The 15935-nt window shown below is 44.4% G+C and overlaps 1 protein-coding gene across 2 annotated transcripts in view; it reads right to left on the bottom strand.

Annotated features, from left to right (window-relative positions):
• Window positions 1-423: 423 nt before the first annotated feature.
• The window catches only part of MOK (MOK protein kinase), a 133050-nt gene continuing 117538 nt past the window's right edge, over window positions 424-15935 (bottom strand). Inside the window, exons 11-12 of one of the 2 annotated variants that reach the window (XM_033952403.1) lie at window positions 2585-2770; window positions 424-2506 (exon numbers count right to left, since the gene is read on the bottom strand). In XM_033952403.1, coding sequence (XP_033808294.1) covers window positions 2585-2770 — 186 coding nt within the window. In that variant the 3' untranslated portion in view covers window positions 424-2506. The remainder of the gene's footprint in view (window positions 2507-2584; window positions 2771-15935) is intronic. The other variant, XM_033952402.1, reaches the window with a different exon arrangement.

Below are 15935 nucleotides of genomic sequence, written 5' to 3'. Positions count from 1 at the left end.
TCTGAGGCCTAAAAAAAGCAAGGTCTGCAGCAATGTCAAAGTCATGCTAACCGTCTTTGACTCCAGTGGCATGGTTCATCACAAGTATGCACCACACGGCACAACCATCACCAAGGGGTACTACCAAGAGGTTCTGCGTCACCTTCATAACGCTGTGAGATGCAAACAGCCGGACCTGTGGGCAGCCGGCAAGTGGCAGCTCCATCACAATAACGCACCTGCCCATTCTTCAAATTTGATACGGAGTTCCTGGCCAAACACAATACATCTGTGGGCTCCCTCCTCTCCCAACATGGCTACCTGTGACTTCTGGCTTTTCCCCAAGCTGAAAAGGCCCCTGAAAGGGACCAACTTTCAGTCAAGAGAAGACATCATGCAGAATGCGACGGACCAGTTGCGAGCAATCTCAAAAGAGGCATTCCAGTGCTGCTTCCGACAGTGGCAGAACTGTTGGAATAAGTGTGTGGCAGCCCAAGGGGACTACTTTGAAGGAGATTAGTATAAGATTGTTGTATCTGAATCTGAGTATTTTTTATGAATAAAGGTCTGGTACTTTTTGAACGGCCCTCATATGGTTAAAATTGGCAAATATCAAGAAGGAAATGTGTAAAGACCTTTGGAACTGGTCAGGACCAGATTACTGGAGACTTGATAAGGCTCATTTCTGTAGAATATAGGAGAGAAGCCCCAAAATCCAAGTGAAGACAGCATATCAAAGAGTAGGTGGTAATAAATATAGTTAAAATCAGCAAATAAGTCAAGAAGAAAATGTATAAAAGCCTTTGGAATTGGCCAGGACCAGATTACTGGAGACTTGATAAGGCTTATTTCTGTAGAATATAGAAGGACAGATCCGATGGTAGTGGATTAAGAATAGATTGAAATAAGAATCAAGACAATGGCAGTGAACCGAATGTTCAAGTAGCTTACATGAGAAAGTGAGGAGAGAGATGGGACAACAGTTGGCATGGCAGGTAGATTTTTTGAGCTGTGATGTAACATGAAATGTTGCAGTAGAAAGTTACAGATGGAAAATGTCAGATAAAAGGAATGTCAATAGGGGAGATAGAGCTCAGTAGATGAATGGTCCATCTAGTCCAGTTTCCCGTTTCCAACAGTTACTGATCCAGATCACAAGTACCTGACAGAAACCCAAATAGTAGCATCATCCAATGCTACCGATCCACCCCGTCTGTATTTAGGACCCCTTTTATCAAGCTGTGCTAGAGGATTTTAGCACAGGCTGGTACAGTAAATGCTCCAATGCTTATAGAATTCCTATGAGTGTCAGAGCACTTACCTCGCTGGCCTGTGCTAAAAACCTCTAGTGCAGCTTGATAAAAGGGGCTGTTAATGAAGTAGCTGGTTGATTTATGGACTTTTTTTTTAAACCTATTTTTGTGTTAGTGCTTTTTGAGTGGTGCTGCTTGACAACTAGCTGGTAGGAGAAATAGGTGGAATAGAAGGTTAAGAAGGGCTTAGGAGATGTGATTGGGATGGTGGGGAGGGGAAGAATCAGTGATGTGGCACTGGGGGGAAGGGGAAGGCCTGGATCAGGGAGATCAAAGCAATTAACATGACAGTTCTTTAGGTCAGTATGCTAGCCCCTTAATTCCACCCTGCCTCCAAGAGTCTAACTGTTGAGTGATGAACAGACTGCACTAAATTTTATATATTTTGTAGGTAAATGAATGGGGGAAATGAGCTCATCTCCCATTTTACATAGGCAACTTTAGATTTAATGCAGTGATGACAAAATATACTGCTGCTTTATGTAAATGGTTTGTGATCAGCACAGTTACCAAAAAAAATGTTAATTAATGAATAGGCCCCCTTATTCAGCTCTGAGTTATTTAAACTAAATTTTGTCATCATTAGATGAAAGCACATCTTAAGGAGCATCAGAATTCAACTTCTATAACTGATTCTGACAAATCTGATTCTATGATTGGCTCCAAAGTTAATATTATACAAGTCTCAGCAATATAAAATGTACAAAATTCAAGTTCAGCAAATATATAAACATCTATTTTTTTGTAATTAATACAAAACATAAATTACAAAAGTGTTTTGAACAATCTTCATAAGAAAACATTTATATAGTTGAAAAATATGTAATTGGGTTTAAAAACACCCAAACCATTCTGACCATTAAATCATACAGTTTGGTATAAAGTGCATTTTGATTTGCTGTAAAATAAATATATTTTAGCATTTAATATCTTTTGAATAAAGGTTTGTGTTTGAAGTTCATTAATCTTTTGTTGATCATTTGCAGCAATTCAGGAATCCACAAATCAAGCCATTTTGGTCTCTGCATCTGTTATACCCTGAGTGGTGGCTGGTTTCTTTTTCACTGGTTAAAATCATTTCTTTCGAATGTCCAAATACTCGAGACTGAGCTCGTTCAACAGGATACTGAAGTTATAGTCTAGCCTCCTTTTCTTTCTATGTTTGGTAACTGGCATTTTTTCAGAGAGGCCTTCAAATCCTGCTGGTCTTCAGGCTGATGAAGAAATATTAGGTGACTGAGTATTTATGATAGTATAGCAAAAGTAATACTGAACTAAAACAAGTGACTTACTTATACCTTGGTACTTGTCTCAATGTACTTCATAGCCTTTAGCAAAGGAAGTCTTTCCTCTTGTGTAGGAAAAAATGATTGAATTGTAGTATTGGGATAGGATGCCAACTTTGCAGCCACAGGTACAGTAAGCTTTGGCAACTCCACTGGGAAGGTGGGACCTCGATTTCTTGCTGGAGGATTTTTCTTCATATAGAATAAAAAATAAGCATAAATTTAGGTTTGGATACCTAATTTCAGCCAGAAAGTATTTATTCTAAATATGGCAGTTTATTCTACTTTCATTATACTTTCAGCAAAATCAGAACTAGGACTGGGATCAGACACCATAAGCCTTCATTCATTCCTAATCAGAATTTATATTGCTTCTCTGACAAACTATTGTTGTAATGGTTCCGGTCCCATACTCCAAGACTCCTAATGAAGCCCTGCAAAAGTGGACCCTTAATCTGACCAATCTTATGCAGTACTCCCTCCCCTCCTGGAGGCTGTGAATGTTGCCTCTTTATATCTTCAGCTGACCCAGAAACAGATCAGGGATTGAACTGGAATCCTTCCACAAGTCAGTCTGCAAGGAAGTGCTACTGAGCCACTAGGCCATTCTTTCCCTTATTTCAATCAGAACTCTGTTCTTATTTGTGAAATATCCTAAAATATAACTGTTCATTTTAGTGCAACATCCACAGTTGCTTTTTACTAATCTACTCTGTCCCCAAACTTTCAAAAATACTCAGATGTTAATACTTTTTGTGTGAGCAAATTTTCAAGAAAAATAACAGGTAGATTTGAAAATCCTGTCTGCACATTATTTTCTAAACTTACTATATATTGTAGGAGTCAATAAATTCATTTTTTTACCTTTGTTGTTTGGAGATTTTCCATCAAGTTAGTCCTAGTTTTTCTTTTTCCTGCTTTCCTGTCTTCTGCAAATTCTTCTTCAAGCGGTTGCTATTCATTGGTTCGTCGTACCATGATCCAGCATTTCTCTCCTCCCTCCCTTCTATCCTAGATCAATCTCCCTCTTTTTCCTCTCCCCACAGCATTTCTTCCTCTCTCCTCCACCCCCATGTGCAACATGTGTCCCTATCTCTCTCACTGTCTATCATCTCTCTTTCTCTTATTTCCTCCCTTGCTGCAAAGGGACTGGGGAAAGAGAGAGGTATCCAGGATGCATCTCTCCCATTCCCTCTACTGCCACATCCAACATTTCTCCCTCTCTCATCCCCCGGACCATGTGAAGTATATTTCATCCCTGCCCAACAGCCACATACCCAACATTTCTCCTATCACCCCTCACCAGCACTATGCCACATCTCTTTCTCTATTCCCTCCATCAGCATGTCCAAAGTTCCTCCCTTGTGCATCCTGTCAATCTGTCTCACTGTTCCCTCTCCACCACCATATCCAACATTTCTCCCTCTCAACTTTCTCTTCCCCATGCACCTGTACCTCACTCCTCTTCCTCCCAATGCCCAACAATTCTTTCTTACATTCCCTCATTCTACTCACCATCTTTCTCTCTCTCTCTCTCTCTCACTCACACACCCATGGCCCAACAATTCTCCCTTTCTATTCTCTCTCCCACCTCAGCATCTTTTTCCCTCCCTCCATCGTATGTCCCAAGTTCGTGCCCCCTTCCTTTCTCCCTTCTGTGTACCAAGTTTGTGCCCCCTCCGTTCTGTGTCCCAAATTTCTACCCCCTCCTTCCAGTCTTTGTCCCAAGTTCGTGCTCCCTCCTTTATTCCAAGTTCATGCCCCATACAGGATAGCAGCCTCCTTCCTGTCTTCCAGCCGCACTTATTTCTTTGCAGGGATGAGGTTCCTGCACACTGAACGTGACTGACCCGAAAGCCTTCCCTCTGATGTCAGTTCTGATGTCAGAGGGAAGACTTCCAGGTTGGCAGCACACTGCTTTGTGGAGGGGCGAGTGCAGCTGGAGAGCAGGGAAAATAGGCTCACTACTGAGGTTACATTTGAGCCCCTGAAGGTGCCTCCATCTCGTGGGATCCTCAAGATTCTGGGGGGAAACCCTGCAGGATTCCCATTGTCCCCGTTCAGCTCTCTATTCTACACGGCTCGTGAGCACTGGAATATTAACCATCTATCCAAAATGACACACCTATTGCACTAGAAAGCACAGTTACCATAACAGGTGTTATCCAGGAACAGCATACAAATATTCTCACTAATGGGTGATGTTACCGACGGAGCCCCGGTACGGACACTTGAAAAGTGAATCGCAACTTTAATCTTAGAAAGTTTGCAATTAGCCCACACCGCGCATGTGCGAGTGCCTTCCCGCCTGACATAGGTGCACGGTCCCTCAGTTAAGATAAGCCAGCTCAACCTGGGGAGGTGGGTAGGTTGTGAAAATATCTGTCTGCTGTCCCTGGATAACACCTGTTATGGTAACTGTGCTTTATCCTAGGCAGCATATTTTCACTAATGGGTGACCTCCAAGCTAACTAGAAAGGGATGGAGGGAGAGTTGGCCTTTAAGAAACAAATTTTGTAAAACTGACTGGCCGAAGTGCCCATCCCGTCTGGAAAAAATTTCCAGACAGTAACCTGAAGTGAAGGTATGAACTGAGGATCAGGTGGCAGCTTTGTAGATTTCCTCAATAGGAGTACATCTGAGGAAAGCTAAAAAAGCTGCCATAGCACAGACTTTGTGAACAGTGACACGACTCTCCAGAGGCAGTCCGGTCTGAGTATAGCGGAATGAGATACAGGCAGCCAGTTGGATATTGTCCGTTTGGTGACAGGATGACCCAACTTGTTAGGATCAAATGAGATGAAAAGTTGGAGAGATGTTCTATGAGGCTTTGTCCAATTGATGTAGTAGGCCAAAGCACATTTACAGTCCAAAGTGTGCAGCACCGTTTCTCCTGGATGAGAATGAGGCTTAGGGGAAAAAACTAGAAGAACAATGGACTGATTGAGATGAAAGTCAGTAACTACATTCGGTAGGATGCATGCGTAGAACCACTTTATCATGGTGGAAAACTGTGAAAGGTGGATCTGCGACCAATGCTTGTAGCTCACTGACCCTCCTGGCAGAAGGGAGATGAGCTGTTGCCATTGGTTTAAATGGTGGTTTCATCAACCTGGAAGGAACTACATTAAGGTCCCAGATGACAGGTGGAGGCTTGAGAGGTGGTTTAACATTGAAAAGCCTTTTCATGAATCTGGAGACCAATGGATGAGCAGTGAGAGGCTTTCCTTCAACTGGCATGTGAAAAGCTGTAATAGCACTGAGATGGACTCTGATAGATGTAGATTTAAGACTAGAATCAGAGAGATGAAGGAGATAATCCAGCACCAGTTCCAATGACAAGGAAGCTGGATCATGATGATGATGACAGAGACACCAGGAAGAAAGTGAGTCCACTTTTGCTGATAACACTATTGCGTGGCCAGTTTTCCGGAAACATCGATATTAGTGCGGACTGACTGAGAGAGATGCAATGATGTCAGCCCGAGAGATACCAAGCTGTCAGGTGTAACAATTGCAGGTTGGGATGAAGAAGAGCTCCTTGATTCTGTATAAGCAGAGTAGGAAATATTGGAAGAAGTATCGGTTCCCTGGTGCTGAGCTCAAATAGAAGGGAGAATCAATGTTGTCTGGACCACCGAGAAGCTATGAGTATCATGGTGGCTGACTCCTGCTTGAGTTTGAAAAGAGTTTTCAGGATGAGAGGAGTGGGAGGGAAAGCATTGAGGAACAATTGCGTCCAATCCAGAAGAAACTCATTTGCTTCCAGGTGGGGAAGTTTGTGGTTGTGGGGAGCTGCAAATAAGTCCACCTGAGGAGTGCCCCATTGTGCAAAGATGGACTGAAGAGTTGTCGAGCTGAGTGTCCATTCGTGAGGCTGGAGAATTCTGCTGAGGTTGTCTGCCAAGGAATTCTGTTCACCCTGTATGTAGACTGCTCACAGAAAAAGATAGCAGGTGGTCGCCCAAAGCCAAATCTTTTGAGCCTCTTGACAAAGGGGAAGAGAGCCCATGCCTCCTTGCTTGTTGATGTAGTACATCGCTACTTGGTTGTCTGTGTGAAGGAGGAAAACTTGGTCTGTCAGGAGATGTTGGAAAGCTTTTAGCGAGTAATACATCGCTCTGAGCTCCAGGAAATTGATGAGAAATTTGCGTTCGTTGGAAGTCCAATAACCCTGCATTTAAAGGCCACTCATGTGCGCTCCCCAGGCGTAGGTAGAAGCATCCATCGTGAGTACCTGGTGATGCGGTGGAAGATGTAAAAGAAGACCTCTGGATAGATTTGAAGAGGTCATCCACCAGTGGAGCGACTGCAAAATTGATGAGGTTACAGAGATATGCTGTGAGAGCAGATCTGTCGCCTGACATCACTGAGAATCTAGGGCCCACTGAGAAGTGTGAAAATGCAATCTGGCTAGTGAGGTGACATGAACCGTGGAGGCCATGTGGCCCAGAAGACCATCATGTATCTCGCAGAGATTGTTTGTAGCTGAAACATCTGTTGACAGAGATGAAGCAAGGAAGCTAGGCGACCTGGAGGAAGAAATGCCCGAGATCATGAGAGTAATGTCCAGAATAGCTCCAATGAACTGAAGACATTGAGTTGGTTGGAGGTTGATTTCAAAGCTCAAGGTTTGAAGGAAAGAAATGGTGTGAGTCGTTGCCAGGGTCACCTCATGAGACGATGAAGCCTTGATCAACCAGTCATCCAGATAAGGAAACACCTGAAGACCCTGGGATCGGAGGGCTGCTGCCACTACAATCAAGCACTTCGTGAAGATTCTGGGAGAAGATGCCAGGCCGAATGGAAGAACTTTGTACTGGTAGTGACGATGACTGATTTGAAAGTGAAGGTATCTCCTGGAAGCCAGATGAATTGTTATATGTGTGTAGCCTTCCTTGAGGTCCAGAGAGCATAGCCATTCATTCTGAGCCAATAAGGGATATAGGAAGGCGAGAGAGAGTGCATTCAAAACTTCTCTTTAACAAGATATTTGTTGAGAGCTCGGAGATCCAGGATGGGTCGCATATCTCCCGTCTTTTTTGGGGACCAAGAAATATCGGGAGTAAAAGCCTTGGTCGTGTTGAAAGGGAGGAACTTCCTCGATGGCATTGAGAAGGAGGAGAGATTGAACCTAATGGAGTAGAAGAGAGGACTGCGTTAGATTTAAAGCAGACTCTTTTGGAGGATGGTCCGGAGGAAGGGTGTGAAAATGAAGAATATACCCTTGACAAATGATGTTGAGGACCCAAAGATCTGATGTAATGAGCTCCCAGCGATTGATGTAAATCTGAAGACGTCCCCCTATGGGTTGAGGCAGAGAAAGTAGCAGACGAATGCTGGCTATGCTGTGAAGGAGTACGTCAAAAAGGCTGTGCAGGTTTTTGAGGAGCAGCCGGTTGTTTAGGTTGTTGACGTGGCTGTTGTTGTCGACAAGGCTGGATAGGTGCCTGAGGAGTAGGCTTGGCAGTATATCTGCGTTGGTAAGAGGAAGTAGGCTTAAAAGGCCAAACAGGTGGAGGCTTCTTTTTGGGCTTGACCAACATCCCATCTAGTCTCATGAGGGTTGGTGCTGTGCTTGCTAAAAAGTGAGCCGGTGCTCTCCTAACTCCTCCCAAAGCAGATTGTCAATTTTCTGCTTAAGGGAAAGTGCCGGTAACATTTGCTTCTTTTTGGCCAGTATGGATGGCTGGTCAACATGGTCCGGGGATGATGAGGTCGAAGAAGAGACACTCACCGATATTGGAGCCGTGCTTTTATGAGACTTACGCAAGGACGGCAGGACTTGACTCACTGCAGCTTCGACCTGCATCCCGGAAGGGGTAGTGGAAGGCTTCTTAGCCAGCTTACCCTGAATAAATTGTGACACCGGAGTCAAAGTTGGTGGATCCACCCTCGGTGTCATCTTGGTCAGTGCAGTCTTGGTCGGCAAGGACAGTGTCAGAGATGAATTGGGCTCCGTGTTCATTGTGGCACCGAACAGTTGTTTTTGTTGAAGCAACTGATTTTTGAGAGTGCATTTCTGAAGGGACGAGCAGCGGGAGCAGGAGTTGGCACAGTGCTCGGGTCCCAGACACTACAAGCACTAGCTGTGAGGGTCGGTTACAGAAATGGCCCGAGCACAGCGACCGCACTTTTTGAAACCCGTCGGCGGGCAGGACATGGATGGGAAGACAGCCAGTGACAAATTGAACTCTATGGCGAAAAGAGTCCATAAGGCCAAAAGCCCACGACGGCAAAGGAAAAAGAAAAAAGAGAGATTTTTTTTTTTTTTTACTTGATATAGAAAAGAAAATAAAAAAATGAAAGAACTGTGACAAAAAGTCACAATCCATGAGAGTGGGAAGGCAAGCGAGAGAAAAAAATTCAACAGGTGTTGAAAACGCATCTTTCTAGCTCCACAGAAACTAGAAAACTGAGGGACCGCGTGCCTATGGCTAATCCCGAACTTTCTAAGCTTAAAGTTGCGATTTACTTTTCAAGTGTCCGTACCGGGGCTCCGTCGGTGACGTCACCCATTAGTGAGAATATGCTGCCTGCTTGTCCTGGGATAAAAGCCTTTACTTATCACTGGAAAAGAGCTATATGAAAGGGATCTTTCTGGAATTTGCTTGGTATTTGTGACCCATACTGATTACTATCAAAGACAGGCTGCTGGTCTTGATGGACCTCAGTATGAGCCAGCATCACTTTTCTTATATTCTAGTGGTAAATATATTGGTTGAATCACTATTAAAAACAGGATAGTTCAGTTTCTGAAATCAGGATACTATGGTTTTACCAAAAGTAAGTCTTGTTGGACGACCCTGATCAATTTCTTTGTCTAGATCAGTGGTTCCCAACCCTGTCCTGGAGGACCACCAGGCCAATCGGGTTTTCATGTTAGCCCTAATGAATATGCATGAGAGAGATTTACATATAATGGAAATGACAGGCATGCAAATCTGCTCCATGCATATTCATTAGGGCTAACATGAAAACCCGATTGGCCTGGTGGTCCTCCAGGACAGGGTTGGGAACCACTGGTCTAGATGACCAGACTAGGATCAGGACAGAGCAATAGGTGAAGTGTATTTAGATTTCAGCACAGCTTCTGCAGTTCTGCATAAGTAATTTATAGTCAAATGTATTTTATTGAGCAAACAAGAGTGCAACAAACAACTAGTCACATAACAAAACCAGCTCAACAATTTTAGAATACCCACCAAAGAACCCCCACCCCCGCTCCCCTCCCAACCCAAATAAGCCCCCCACCCACCCCCACCCCCGGGTCCTCCATCCAAGTACATAGCAGCAAAAAATTAGAAAGGTGAAAGGTAATGTACCACTTCAGAACAAAGAATCAGAAAACAAAATCAACAGTTGAGTACCTGGCTACGAGCCAAAGGAGTTAAGGTAGTCCAAAAGGGTTCCCAAGTACGCTGAAAAATGCGGCCTGGGAGTGAAGAAAGATCGTGCACATCCCTCCTCTCCCACATCAGGAGTGAAATCATTTGGCAGTGCCAGAGGAAGTAGTCCGGAGCATCAGCCTCAAGCCATTTCAACAAAATGCATTTCAGAGCAATCAGAACTGTCCACTTGAGAAAGGCTGCAACTCCTTTCGAGCGAGGAAAGTAATGAGGAACAGTCCCAAATAAAAGCAATGGGGAGCGGCAAATGGTAATGTGCCAGATGCGCTCCACAAAAGCAAAGATAGCAGTCCAAAAAAGTTGAATCTTAGGGCAAGACCAAAACATGTACCCCAAGCCCGCTTCCGGAGCCTGGCAGCGAAGGCAGGCAGCAGTAAGACGAAAGTGGGACAAATAAGCCCTTTTAGGAGAGATGTATAAACGAAAAATCAATTTGAAATGTTGTTCCCAAAAGGTAGTATATTTTCGAAAAGCAGGCAGTCAACGGACAGCCAGCAAGAGTACATCAGAGGGCAATTCAACAGCAAGATCACGAGACCAAGCATCTCGCAACCCAGAGTGGTCAAACAAAGGGGATTCATCCTTCAGATGGCGATGATGGAATTTAAGGGGGACCGGAAGCTGGGAACTAATGGTAAAGGCCGTGGACAACAGCTCATGACAGGAGGCTTGCAAAGCACTAGATGGTAAGGAGGAAATGTAATGGTGTATTTGCATATAAGCAAAATAGTCAGTAGACGGAAGATCAAAGTCCTCGCGCGACTGTGCAAAGGGTTTAAGGGCTCCATCATCATCGACCAAATGAAATACATAGTGAATACCCTTCGTTGCCCATCAAGCAAAACTCGGCCCATCAATCCCAGGCAAGAAAGAACTATTAAAGCGGATAGGCAGGAAGGGAGAAACAGAGGGAGAAAGAGCGTGAAATTTACAGACCCAACGCCAAACCTTCCTCAAGGGTTGGTGCAGTATTTTCACAAAGAGAGACTCAGGGTTAAGAGAAGGAATCGAATAAAGATAGGCGATAAAATGAGTAGAATGAAAACAGGAAAGTTCCAAATAAGTGTTAGTGAACGCAGAGGTACCCCTGAAAAGGTCGTTAATATGGCGCATGCCACAGCCAACTGTCAAATATCTAAGGTTCAATAAGCCCAAGCCACCTCTGTACCAGGGAGTAGCCACCCGTTTATAAGACAAACAAGGCCTCCTCCCAGCCCAAAGAAATCTCTGTACCAAACGTTCCAACCGTTGCTCATCGCGAGACGTCAAATAAAGAGGAAGGACCTGAAATACATAAAGCCAATAGGGGACCATGAGCATATTATACAGATGCACTCGACCCAGGAGCGAAAAGGGGAAAGCGTCCCAAAGGTGTAATTTATTTTGAAGAGCCTGAAACAGTGGTGCAACATTTAAGCGATACAGACTAGAGAAGTCTAGCGGAATGGTAACCCCCAGGTACCGCAGAGCCCAGCGAAGAGGAAAGGCATCTCTCCACGTTTTTCGTAACTCTGGAGGAAAAGGCAAGGCCAAGGATTTGTCCAAATTGAGGGACAGACCCGAGTAAAAGCCAAATTCAGAAACAAGATCCAATGCAGCCAGGAGAGAATCTTCAGGCCGGGTAAGAATCAAAAACATATGTCTGCATACGCCAGGGTCTTAAGCTCCAGGTCACCAACTGAGAGACCCCTGACCTCCGCGAAGCCCCGAAGAGTACACAATAAGGGTTCCAGAGAAAGAAGGAATAGGAGGGGGGAAGAAGGCAACCCTGATGGGTACCACGAAGAATAGGAAAAGAGTCCGAGCGGGTCCCATTGACTAGCAGAGAAGCCTGCGGATTAGAATAGAGGGAACGCACGGCGTCCAGATAGAAACCCCCCAACCCAACATATTCCAGGGTACGAAATAAGAAGGACCAGTGAATACTCTGCATAAGTAATTTATAAATCAACCATGTTCTTTGATATGGGTTCTAAAGGGACAGACTGGGTTAGAAACTGGTTGAGTGGGAGGTGACATAGCCTAGTGGTAAATCATTCTGAGAATTGGGCATTTTCAGTGGTGTGCTGCCTCAGTTAAGAGTACAAAATGCTTAGAAATCTTTTCTGTCACAGCTCCTCAGCTGTGGAACACACTACCCCTAGATTTAAGGGATGAAAAAAAATACTTGACTGTTTCAAAGGTACACTGAAAAGCCACCTATCCAAAGATGCTTTCTTATTATAACCTCTACTTTCCTAAACACCCATAACCAATTTCAAAGGTCTTCTCTTTCTCCTTACCTAGATATTTTTTACCTTGATTGTCTTTCTATCTTATAACGAATGATGTTCCTTCCCATCTCCCCTCCATGTTCCAGTATGTTTGGTTAGTTTAAATTGGAATTATGTATATGTGGTTTTAAAACCAAATTTTTATTTATTTTTGTATTTCGCCTAGAAATTTCTGATAGGTGACTATATCAAATTTTAATAAATCTTGAAACCTTGTCAGACCAAGCATCTATCAAGCCCACTATCCTGTTTCCAACAATAACCAATTCAGGTTACAATACCTGGCAGAATCCCTAAAGTGGCAAGATTCCATAGCTTATTCCAAAGACAAGTGGTTTTCCCCAGATTCACCTTAATAACAGTCCTTGGGCTAGTTCTTTTCAATGCTTTTGAAAACAATATTGAGAAAGAGCTGTGAAGAAATGATGACTTTTGTTGATAATACCAAAAGAGGGGATATGGCTAAATGTGAGACTCAGTCTAGAACAGCTTGTCCAAGTTCAGTCCTCAAGGGTGGCAAACAGACCAGGTTTTCAGAATATTCCTAAGGAATATGCATGAGAGAGAGAGAGATCTGCATACAATGGATACAGTGGGCATGCAAATCTTTCTCATGCATATTCCTTATGGATATTCTGAAAACCTGGCCTGTTTGCAGCCCTCAGGGACAAACCTGATCTAAAGTGTGGTATCTAAAATTTACTGCTAAAATATGCAAAGTCATATATTTGAGCTGTAAAAACCCAAGGGAGTGGTATGGTATAGGGCAGGGGTCTGCAACCTTTAAGACATAAAGAGCCACTTGGACCCATTTTCGAAAAGAAAAAAAAACTTGGAGCCGCAAAACCATTATAAAACAAATCTAACACTGCATATATTGTTTCTTATCTTAATGCTATATACAGGATCACTAAATTGAAAATAAAATCATTTTTCCTACCTTTGCTATTTGGTGATTTCATGAGTCTCTGGTTGCACTTTCTTCTTCTGACTGTGCATCCAATTTTTCTTCCTTTCTTTCAGCCTCCTGTATGTTTCCTCTCCTCCAGACCTCATTCTCTCCCCCAACTTTTTCTTTCTGTCTCCCTGTTCCCCCTTCTTTCTGTCTCCGTGCCGTCCCCCAAGCCACTCGGTTTGCTGCCACCACAATCGGGGAACAGCCCCCAAGCCACCGCCGCCCCAAGCTTTCCCTGCAGAAGTGTTGCGCTGACCAGCATTCCGCTCCCTGACGTCAATTCTGACGTAGGAGAGGAAGTTCCGGGCCAACAAGGCATTTCTCCTCATTCCATCCAGCCTGAGCCCCATCTCTCCTTGATCCAGCATTTCCCTTCTGTGTCTGTCAGAATTACCATTCCACCTATTTTCCAGCATCACCCTTCTTTGTGTCCATCTCACCTATATCCCTATCTCACCACTTTTTCAGAATCTTCATTTGTCTCTGTCCTTATCTTTACGCCATGTTCACCATTTGCCCTTTCAATGTCTTTATCTCCCCCCACACACTTTTTCAGCATTACTTCTATGTCTCTATTTCACCTCCTCTTCATGTCCCCTCTGTATCTCTATCCTTATTCAGTAGGTCCTGCTTACCCTTTCTCTTCTTTGTATCACTATCTCCATTTTCAGCTTTCCCCCCTTTTCCTTTGTTACTGCACCCTGTAGCTAGAATCTTTCCACCTTCCCTCCACTCCGGCCCAGCCCAGTATGAAATATTTCCTTTTGTTTCCCTCCCCTCTCTCTTTCTCTCTCTCTTCTCCTCCCTCACCCACGAGTCCTGCATCTGGCCCTCTCCCTTCTACCTGCACCTGGCAACACCCCCCTGCTCCGCGGCTCTCTTCAGCAACTCGTCAGCAGCAGTGATCAAGACAAGCTGCCGACATCGAGGCCTTCCCTCTACGAGTCCCGTCTTTGTGGAAAAAGGAAGTTGAAACAAGCGGGACTCGCAGAGGGTAGGCCCCGACGTCAGAAGCTTGTGTCGATCGCTGCTGCTGAGTTGCCGAAGAGAGCCGCGGAGCAGGGGATGTGGCCGGAAGCAGGTAGAAGGGAGAGGGAGATAGGAAGGCTGTAGATCTCCGGAGCATGACACCGACCCCGGCCAGGATGATTTCTTTTTCAGGCACCTTACAAGTTCAGCGTCGCGGCGGGAAATAGCCATGCTGAGCAGTGAGCTCAGCACTACACAGATGAAAGCCTTGCTTGCTGATTGGTCCGGCGGGGCGGGGCCGCCGGACCAATCAGCAAGCAAGGCTTTCATCTGTGTATGTGCTGAGCTCACTGCTCAGCATGGCTATTTCCCGCCGCGACGCCGGACTTAAGCTGCATGCCTGCGTGACACACTACCGGAGCCGCAGCAAAGGTGGAAAAGAGCCGCATGCGGCTCTGGAGCCGCAGGTTGCCGACCCCCGGTATAGGGAATAAAGTACTTCTGTGCATGAAAGAAAAGCGGGACCAAGGGCGATCGTATCTGATGATCCTATGGTAACCAAACAAGTGAATAAGTTTATGGGAAAAGCCAGCAGAATGGTTGGGTACACGGTGAGAAGTATGATCATCAGGAAAACAATACAAAAACTGAAAAGGGAAAGGGATTGGGACTTGTAAACCTATACTGCCTTTTTGTAGTTTTACAACCACACTCAAAAGTGGTTTACATACAGGTACTTCAAGCATTTTTCCTATCTGTTCCAGTGCACCAGGAGCAATGGACGATTTAGTGACTTGCCCAGGGTCACAGGGAGCAGTACAGAGTTTGTACCCGCAACCTCAGGGTGCTGAGGCTGTAGCTCTAATCACTACACCGTATGTAGAGGGAGATACGAAATTCATCATAAAGGATATTGGATTAGATGTAAAGATCTATGAGGTCTGACAATTAAGTTTGTGAACTTGCCTCCGTGCGCTTACCTTAGCAGCACTGTACAAACAACTCGGTAAGGTTTCATAACCGTGGTATATCAGTGTCTCACAGCTGTTTTCATGTCGACATGTAGTGGTGTCTTGCTGAGTTGCGTTCATTATTGTTGTGCATGTTTTTGTGTGCCGTTGTGAGAATGTCAGAGCTTGAATTGGAGCAACGAACAAACAATAAATTTATTGTTAAACTTGGCAAAAGTGGAAGTGAAATCAGGGAAATGCTAGTCAAGTTTATGGGAATAATGTCATGAAGAAAACAGCACTTCTAAGTAGCCAATAGGCTCCACAATTTCAAACAGTATCACATTCATTCAAAATAATATTTTTGCAAGGTCTTCAGAAGTGCCAGTCAATAGTCAAGTGTTTTCAATGATTAACTTCAACTTTGTCAGCACTGGCCTCGTCATGAGACCTGCACTATTCTATTTTTTGTTATATTTTAATTCTAAGGCTTTAAGTAAATCCAATTAAATTATAAAGTTTAAAACTTATCTCAAACTTTTATTGCTTTGTATTGGGAAAGGACTTGTCACTCCCCCCTTGAACTGCTTTCCTCACCATCCTGATATGCAGGTTTCCCCTAACCAAGGTCTTGGCTTCCCCGATGGTGAAAGATCTCCCGATACCGACATCGATGTAGGAATCTTCGTTGTTGATGGTTGCGAGGTCTTGTCAATGTCCATGGCCGTGCCAAACTTCTCCTGTTGAAGACGACGGGCTTTGATAGAGCGCTTCTATAAGGTGGAACACTAGGCGCAAGTC

This window comes from Geotrypetes seraphini, chromosome 7 (genome assembly GCF_902459505.1).
Source record: "Geotrypetes seraphini chromosome 7, aGeoSer1.1, whole genome shotgun sequence".
Lineage (NCBI taxonomy): Eukaryota > Metazoa > Chordata > Amphibia > Gymnophiona > Dermophiidae > Geotrypetes > Geotrypetes seraphini.
This window is presented reverse-complemented; position numbering and strand designations above follow the sequence as displayed.